The sequence below is a fragment of the Arachis hypogaea genome, chromosome 20 (assembly GCF_003086295.3).
Source record: "Arachis hypogaea cultivar Tifrunner chromosome 20, arahy.Tifrunner.gnm2.J5K5, whole genome shotgun sequence".
In the NCBI taxonomy this organism is placed as follows: Eukaryota; Viridiplantae; Streptophyta; class Magnoliopsida; order Fabales; family Fabaceae; genus Arachis; species Arachis hypogaea.
The window spans coordinates 57963374-57972868 of NC_092055.1; the positions used below are offsets into that span (position 1 = coordinate 57963374).

At 33.1% G+C, this 9495-nt stretch overlaps 1 protein-coding gene across 1 annotated transcript; it reads right to left on the reverse strand.

The window, feature by feature from the left end:
- Nucleotides 1–5427: 5427 nt before the first annotated feature.
- Nucleotides 5428–8229, reverse strand: LOC112782895 (caffeoyl-CoA O-methyltransferase). Its single transcript, XM_025825552.3, has 5 exons — nt 7858–8229; nt 7654–7733; nt 7389–7533; nt 6423–6554; nt 5428–6075 (listed from the first exon to the last, which is right to left on the reverse strand). The coding sequence occupies exons 1-5, from the start codon at nt 7951–7953 to the stop codon at nt 5782–5784; spliced, it is 747 nt and encodes a 248-aa protein (XP_025681337.1). The 5' UTR covers nt 7954–8229; the 3' UTR covers nt 5428–5781.
- Nucleotides 8230–9495: the final 1266 nt, after the last annotated feature.

Sequence of the window (9495 nt, forward strand, 5' to 3'; positions counted from 1 at the left end):
AGAGAGACTGTGATGTAATTATAGGAAATTCTCAACCTAACTCGTTCATACCACAGCCAGAAATTGAATTGAAGGGAATCTTCAATCTTTTCCATTCGATTTTCTGATGTAACAAGAGAGAGAATCCTTAACCCCACTTGTTCATCACAACAAGAGAAAAAATCTTCAACCTCAACTTGTCTATCATAGCAAGAGAGAGAATCCTCAATCTCAACTTGCCTATATGTGAGCGGGACAAAACTACCGTCCTCACCATATCAATCCAAAACTCATTACAATCCAACATAGTCAAACATAACCAAAATTAGAATTAATAATACAGAATTGAACCGAAGGGAATTCTCAATCTTTTATCCAACTTTCCGGTGCGACAAGCAAGGGAACCCTCAACCTCAAGCTTGTCAATCGCAACAAGAGAAAGAATCCTCAACCTAAACTTGTCTATCGCAGCAAGAGAGAGAATCCTCAATCTCAACTTGCCCAGTTATTTCAATAGAAATATACGTTCAGTTCATCGCACGCCAAAAATCACTTTTCCTCAAATTATTTTTCTTTAAAACCAACCACTGTTTATTAATTAAACTCCACGACAGCATCTCGAGACTTTATGGGCGCCCGGGGGGGGGGGGGGACGACAACCAATCTCGTTCTTTAAAATTAGTAAAATCCTTAAATTATAACTTCTTAATTTGAATCAATCAAATAAACTCATTTTTGAGTCAATCGAATTCCCAAAACCGATTCCAAATTTCAGTCACAAGATTAAACTATTTCCAAAAGACTCAGAAATTATTTTGTTTCATCAATCAAATTCAATAGCTTCTAAAACCACTAAAACTCCTAAAAATTAACTTCAAACCCATTTCTTTAATCAAACTTACGAAGTTTCCATGAAAGTTGCTTAATTGAACATAATCAGTTTCATTCTTAAAAAATACTTTAAATCCGCTAAAGCATCCTTAAAACATAATCCTTTCCTTAATTAATCCAAATCAAATAAAATAATTCTTCAATTAACCCTTTTAATTAAAACTAATCAAATAAAACTTGTACTCAAGTTTACTAAGTTTCCAAAAGACTAAAAAATCACCTCTCTTTACCAATCAAAATTCAAATATTTTAAATTCACTAAAACTCCTCAAATTGTGGTTCTTTAATCAAACTCAAAACATAATTCTTTAATCAAAATCAAAATAAAATAAGTTAATTCTTGACTTTTGTGCAAGCTTATAAAAAATTTGGCAGCACCTCCCCTAAAACTTGGACTTTACCACCCTTCAAGTGTTCCATCCAAACATCTCTCAAACGCTTCTCAACCATTTCTAGTATCAAATTATTTCCAAATACGAAATAATTTCCAAAATCAAACCAAATTCCAGTATTAAATCTCTTCCATAACCAAACCAATTCCAATATTAAAACTTTTCCAAAATCTACTCATTTCCAAAATCATATCAAATTCCAATATTAAATCTCTTCTAGTAAATCAAGAAAAACTAATTCAACAACATCAGTCAACTAATTAGAATATTCAGCTTTCTCAATTGTTCAATAAATCAATCAAACAAATAATTTCATTCATCCAAAACAACTTAGTTCAATCCTTAAATTTTTACATCAATATCAATTTATAACAATTCTAGAAAATAAAATGAGTTTAAGGAAAGCGCCCCTAACTCGATTGCGACTTAACTACGCAACGCCTGTAACAGCGGTAGCTACAACCACAGTTCCAAACTACTTTCGCAGCAACCACAGCAACTCTAGTCACGATATGCAATAACCGAAACTCGACCCTACGTTACCAAAATCTCAGAATCTGTAACCAAACATAATAGAATACTTATACACTAGTGGCAAGGGTTTCGGAATAGAGATACCTACTGTAACAAAGAGGAAACGTGGAAATGGAGCGACCGTAAATCCAGTGGCAATTCTGGTGATGACGGAAAACCTCAGCGACAACTGCAACAACAACGCAGTGACCACACTATCCTTAGAAATTAAAATGACGGAAGCCAGACCAAGAACACCCTAACCAGTGGTGTTTCCTGGTGACCACAGAGCTTCGGATACGATGACAGAAGCTCTGACGATGATTTCCAATGGTTAGCACGGCGGCGGTTCGTGAAGGTGACACGGCACTGGCGGCGAGATAACGCCGTCGTCCTTCACGCGTCACTCCCCCTGGTTCTCTCTCCCTCGGATGCGTCTTCTTCCTCAGCAGTGGCGAAACCAACAACGGCGACAATAGCGAGGCAGGCTACACGGCAGCAGCAGTGTGGCTCCTTGGTGCGTCCCTGACTCACGCGTCTCCTCTCTCCCACGACAGCAATGGCGACGGGATGGCAGCGGCAGAGCAGGCGTGGCGCCAACAGCTTCTTCCTCGAGCTCTCCTTCTCGGCACTGCTTTCTCTCTCTCTCTTCGTGGTTCTGTTTTCTCGATGACGACGTGGGGCAGTGGTGGCGCGACAGCGAGCTAGATGCGGCTGGGTATGACGGGGTGTGGTGGCGGCGTGACTCCTCCCTTTTCTCTTCTCCCTCACTCCCGTGGGCTTTCCCTCTCTTCTCTCTTTCTTCCTTTCTTTCTTTCTTTCTTACGCTGGTCCATGGGGATGACGGCGGGCGTGGGATAGTGAAGGGTGAGGTGAGTGTAATGTGTTTTAAGGTTAGAGTTTCTTTGAATTAAAAAAGGATAAGGGTAGTGTAGTAATTTTATTAAAAATAAAAGGATAGAGTAATAATTTAAATTCAAATTAATTATATAAAAAGATTTTGTGTAACATTTTTCTAAATGTTATAAAAAATATCTATTGTAATATTTTTCTAAGTGTTACATAAAATATCTATTTTTAAGTGTTATATAAAAAAGATCAAATTGAACTAAATTAAAAGATAAAATCAAGCCAATATAATTTATGTAAACCGCTACAGGGTCCCGCTATTTCTTCATGCTATTCGTTCCTTCGTAAACTGCTACAGGGTGTAGCGGTTTATGTACTTACAGCATCTAAATGTAAACCGCGACAGGATGTAGCGGTTTACGTGTAAACTCTAATCCGCATCAGAGTGCCGCGGTTTACATATAAATGAAAAAGTTGCAATTGCATCTGGTGTTTTGAAAAGTTATAATCTGGTAGGCTTTCTCTCCAAATGTTTTTAATTTTGACTAAGTTCAGCTTTCAGTAGATAAAAAGCTGACTATAATTTAGTCAATAAATAAATACATAATTTAATTGCATAGCCAAAATGTTAAATTTCCATCAATAATAGCACTACTACTAAGTGCTAAAGCTGTATAGACATTTAAAAAAAATACATCTCGGTTCGTGTGTACCGTAAACACCACATCAATTCTGATCTATGAAGTGTAAAGTATAGACATTTCATTGAATTATTGTGTTCGTTTATTCGATAGATTTTGAAAACAACACTTTTCCGTTATTTTTAGTTTATATGATTAAAGGTGTAGTGTATACTCTAGTATCAATTATCGCTAGTCAATTTTAGATGGTGAACGTCTGAAGTTTTAAATGGTGAACGTCTGAGTGGTGCAACAATGTTAAACTAATGGACGACGCAGAATTGGCAACATTGTATACAAATTACTTTTATGTATTTGTTTTAGTACAACGATAAATTTATACGTACTAGTACAATAAAAATATAGACAAATTAAAATACGATATGTGGATTATGTTTTTCACGTCAATAATTAATTTTTTTAAATACATATCATATCAATGATTTTACAAAATTACCCTTATACTTTAATAAAAATAAAAATAAAAATAAATTTTATTTAATTTTTACAAAAATACTTAAATATCCTTTTTTTGTATTAGACAAAAACAACCTTAATTCGTTAATTTAATCAAAATTCAATTAACTTTAGTTTTATAATTTTAAATCTAAATCAATTTATAAATCAAAATCAAAATACATTTCATTATTCATATACGCTAAAAAATTGTTTTGTTTATCATGAACCCTAAAATTCTAAATTCCCCAACGCAGTCCAATCCCACTCCTGACTCATCTCCTCTCAGAAACTAAAAAGTGAAAAGGGAATAAAGAACTCTAGCACCCCCAGTCTCCCGCAGCCCCGCAGCCACCGGAGCCCCCGCGGTCATCGCAGCTCCCGCAGCCCCACTTCGTTGTCATCGCAGAACTCTCCTCTGCTGGGAAGCTCCGTCGTCAAGGTAATTAATTTGTCACCAATTCCAACATGCATGCTTATCGTTATATGATGTTATTGTTGGTTAATTGATGATTATATGATGAAGCAAGTATACGATGCTGAAGCAAGAAAAGTATGAGTTCTGAGTACATTGCTATTGGGGTGCTTTACTAGGAGGTAGAACTACAGCAGGAGAACCTTTAAGATTGTGTTCTAATATTGTCAATGGAGAAGCTCAATTATTCAATGGTCAATTAGCATCCAACAAAGAACTAATAGTCAATGCTAATTGACCATTGACCATTGAATAATTGAGCTTTTTCATTGACAATATCTGAACACAATCTTAAAGGTCCTCTTGCTGCAGTTCTACCTCCTGGTAAAGCACCCCAATGACAATGTACTTAGAACCCACACTTTTCTTGCTCCGGCATCGTATAGTTGCTTCATCATATAATCATCAATTAATCATTAATAACATTATATAACGGGTAAGCATGCATGTTGAAATTGGTGACAAATTAATTACCTTGGCGATGGAGCTTCCCAACGGAGGAGAGTTCCGCAATGACAACAAAGTGGGGCTGCGGGAGCTGCAGTGACTGCGGTGGCTCTGGTGGCTGCAGTGGCTGCGGGGTTGCGGAAGGCTGGGGGAGCTAGAGTTCTTTGTTCCCTTTTCACTTTTCAGTTTCCGAGAGGAAAGGAGTCAAGAGTGGGATCGGACTGCATTGGAAGATTTAGAATTTTAGGGTTCATGACAAGTAAAGCAATTTTTTAGTGTATATGAATAATGAAATGTATTTTGATTTTGATTTTTAATTGATTTAGATTTAAAATAATGAAATGTATTTTGATTTTGATTTTTTAATTGATTTAGATTTAAAATTTTAAAACTAAAGTTAATTGAATTTTGATTAAATTATAAAATTAGGGTTATTTTTATTTTTATTTTTATTAAAGTATAAGGGTGATTTAGTAAAATCATTGATATAATATGTATTTAAAAAAAGAAAAATTAATTATTGACGTAGAAAACATAATCTACATGTCATGTTTTAATTTGTCCATATTTTTATTGTACTGATACGAATAAATTTATCGTCTTACCGAAGCAAACATTTTACTTTTATTAGTTGAACAATAAAATTTTGACTAAAGAAACATAGTCAAAAGAATGGAAAGATGCTAAAAACCAAACTCTTCTCAACAATCTGCACAAGCTTATATGTGATAATTGGACAAGTTAATTTGATCTCAGAATAAGGCATCTTTTTTTTGAAAGTGCATTACAAGATCTCAATTTATATCATAATTGGAAGATTAATTACCTCCAAATTAAGATATACCATGAGATTGAAGCAAATGGAATGAAAGAAAAGGCACAAGCATATAAAACTCTTTACTCATCCACCGTTTTCAGATCAACAATAGTAAGAAGAAAATTACAATTACAAATACAAAATATCTTTAGAAAAAAAAGAAGGGAATGGGATCGGTTGGTTGATTGTTTATAAAACGGTTTAGGATTTCTTAGCTCCCAAGACAAGGAATTCATGTGTTGAAGAAATGAACGGTGGTTAATGGTTGTTGGAGTAGGTGAATCAGCTGATCCGACGGCAGAGAGTGATTCCATCACCAACCGGGAGCATGCAGATCTCAATTCTGGGGTCCACAGCCAAGGCCTTGTTAAGCTCCAACACAAAATCTCTGTAGTACCTAACGTACTTCCTCATGGGTGCATCGGCAGGTGCGACCACAGACCCATTCCATAGGGTGTTGTCGTAGCCGATCACACCACCTACCTTCACCAAATCGATGAGCCTCTTATGGTAGTTCAGGTAGTTGTCCTTGTCTGCGTCCACGAAAATGAAGTCGTAGTTTCCATGGTTCTTCTCCTACATTTTCACGTTACATACACATTCACACCTTTAATTAGAAATGTGCTAGAAATAAAAATGTCTTTCATCGTAATTGTTAATAGTATTTATTTAAGTGGTTTTATGAGTGTGTTATAATTTCCACACTGAAAGGGGCTAAATTGGGGTCATATAATAGAGTTGAGTCAAGAAAACATTTTTCTAAGCAATTAATCAACCAAAGGAAAAACTTGCATTTTTTTTTTTTTCACCAAAGATATGAGATTCGAACTCGCAACCTCTTAATTGAATATGGGGAGACTATGCCATTTGAGATATTATTCATTGGCTTTTTTTTTTTCCCTTTTGGGACTAGAGATACTTACATCTTTAACCAATTCGTCGAGAACAGGGAGAGCTGGTCCTTCTTTGAAGGTAATTTTGTGGTCAACACCGGCTTTTTTAATTACTGGCAGACCCAATTCGTAGTTCTCCTTGTTAATATCCATGGCCAAGATCTGTTACGATTAATATAATTAAAAATTGTATTTCATAAAAATACCTAAAAAGTATTTGTTAAAATTTTTAATATATTTAATTCATTGTAAAATAAAAAGTTTAACTTTGATCTATTGGCAAACATTTATATCCAATGATATATTGACATATTAATAAATAATTTTTTATTTTTAAATAACCAAAAATAAATATGATAAGTTTGGGAAAAATTTATATTATCCCGTATATTAAAATTAAATTCATTAAAATAGACAAAAAATTGAGCATAGTTTTTATAGTACCAATCAAAAATTGCGCATATTTGATGACTTTGATCCAATCTCAAAAACATACCAAAAATTTTACTATTATTAAATATTAAATATAATTAACTAACAAGTGGCTTAGACACTTGTTAACGATACTGCTAATAATGATTTTTTATGTTTATAATAAAAATATAATTAAAAAACTTATTTTTTTAATAAATTGTTTTTTTTTTTTAATAAACTGTTTCCTTTATACTTCTTTAAAGGTTTGTTAACCAAACCCGTACCAAATACCCAATTTGACTATAGGCGTATAAAGTATGACCGCCCATTACTACGAGTTATGACAAATTTTGAACAGGTGAAAGCAATTTGGATTCTGTCAAAAAGTTTCCTTAAAACATTGATTATGAAAGAGAACGGAATTTAAAGCTTTACTAATTTTTCTCATGTAATTAACGCATTCAAGAATTAATTAAATTGATTGTATGTATCTTTAATTAACAAATATCAAATCCAAATCCAAAAAATTATTATCCTACATAGAAAACAAAAAAAAAAAAAAAAAAATCTTGGTCTTGGTACCTTTCCATCTTCAGGAAGAGCAAGGGCAGTGGCAAGAAGCGAGTAACCGGTGTAGACACCGATTTCCATGGTGTTCTTGGCATTGATGAGCTTAAGGAGCATGTTCAAAAATTGTCCTTCATCTGCAGAGGTTGTCATGATGTTCCTGTTTTTGTTTGAATTTTGATCAATCAACTAATCAGTAATCATTTCATTTGCCTGCCCAGAATTCTAACAAAAGATACTAATTATGGAGAACAAAATAAAAATGGATCATAATACATACCATGGGTGCTTTGCTGTCAATTCTCTCAATTCTTTCATGGCTTCATGTTCTCTTGGGTACACGCTGGTTTCCAGAATGTACTGTACATTCATCATAATAACACACAATTTATTTTGAAATCAAAGAACCCAAAAGAATATAATATGTATTTAATTTATACAAGTGTAAAAGAATTGCGTGCTGAAAGGCGAGTATTTTGGTTACCTGGTATAGAGCATCACTCTGGAGAAGGCTCTTGTGACCAACATCTTGGTGCCTTCCAGCTTCAGAAGTTTGGTTCTGCTCTCCGTTGCTGGCCATCGTTTCTATGTAATTCTTTTGTTTTTTTTTTTTCTTTCTTTCTTCTTGATCTTCTTCTGTGCTCCCTCTATGATTGTGTTGTGAGTCCTGTGGAAAAGGATGAACGAGGGATGGTATATATAAAGAAGAGGAAAGGCAAATGAAGTTTGAGAAAATGCGGTTGGTGAGAGGAAAATGATGTTTGGTTGAACCGGATGGCGAACCCGGTTTGGGGTTGGTGAAGTTTGTGAATTATAATTTATAATTCCTTTTCCTAAATAGATATATGTGCAATATAATGAGCACGTTTCAGGCTTCCACTTTCATGATGTAGAGCCCCGCTGAGTTAGTCCTATATTTTCTTTTTGTTGGTAAGTGATTTACTGCATCTTTACTTATTTATTTATTATTGAGAAAAAGTTAGAGGTCAGCAATTTTTATTTATATTTGTCAATAATTTTAGTTAATACTTAATACACACATTTTAATAGTGTATTTGGATCTATTTTTTAATATTAATTTATAAAAATATACAATTAATTTAGATTAATTTAGTAATCAGTTTATTTGTCTTCTCAAATAAATATATGTAGCAATTTATTGATTAATAATAAATTTTTAAATAAAATTTAGATTCACGAAAATTAATCTTTAATCTATCAAATTAAAAAATGCTATAAAAAAAACTTATAACAATATACTAATAGTTTAAGTGCTAAGAAAAAAAAAAATAAATTATGTTGATTTTGTAGCATTCTTGTTTATTATTTTAGTTTAGATATTAACATTGAAAATGGACCGTGACATCATTTTGATGGGAATTATGACATTTCAATCAAGCTAAGTGGCATGCTTCAGTATTTAAAGTCATAAAAACAATGAAGAAACTCTGCCGCATGCAAAGGTAGTGGTGCTAATTGCCACACCCTAATATTTCTAAACAGGTTTAAGCCTTATTTGAACGAGATTGATTGTTTACAAAATTTTTTAAAAAAGTTAATTTTTATTAGAACTGTTACTAGTTAAAAAATATAAATAATAACATAAAAAATAAACGTGTTAAATTATAAAGACAAAAATAATGATAAATTTTACTTATATCAAATAATCACAAAAAAAAAAAGACACATCGTATTCACAATTATAGTCACTCAATAAATATAAAACAAGATAAATAAAAAATTATAATTCTTTCCATTTGCATAGTTATGACTAAAACAATCGCTTATTCTCTTTCCTTAATATGAATTTGGGTAAGTGCTTAACGTTTTATGTCCACCCCTTTAATATCTCGCTCCTAATAGTATATTAGTCTTTTCAGCTCACTCGAGCAGTATATTATTTCATGTCGCGTTGTTCCTGAAGATAGTACAGAAAGAGGGATGTGAGAAACAAAGTTTTTCAATAGTTTATCTATATGGTGTTATCGTATTCATTCCCAACCACTCGGAGCTTTAAAATAAAAACAATGATACAATGTTGTTTAATTATTATTTTCAAAAGTTTTTGTTAATCGAAGTGGTGTGACTTTTAGATGCTTCTTATTTACTTATGTTATGACAC

Bases quoted from the DNA above. Each gene is read 5' to 3' on its own strand.
- LOC112782895 (XM_025825552.3), bottom strand. From the start codon at position 7,953: ATGGCCAGCAACGGAGAGCAGAACCAAACTTCTGAAGCTGGAAGGCAC. The intron at 7,734-7,857 runs GTAACCAAAATA...ATGAATGTACAG, and splicing joins AGAGTGATGCTCTATACCAG to TACATTCTGGAAACCAGCGT. The intron at 6,555-7,388 runs GTACCAAGACCA...TAATCGTAACAG, and splicing joins CTCTTCCTGAAGATGGAAAG to ATCTTGGCCATGGATATTAA.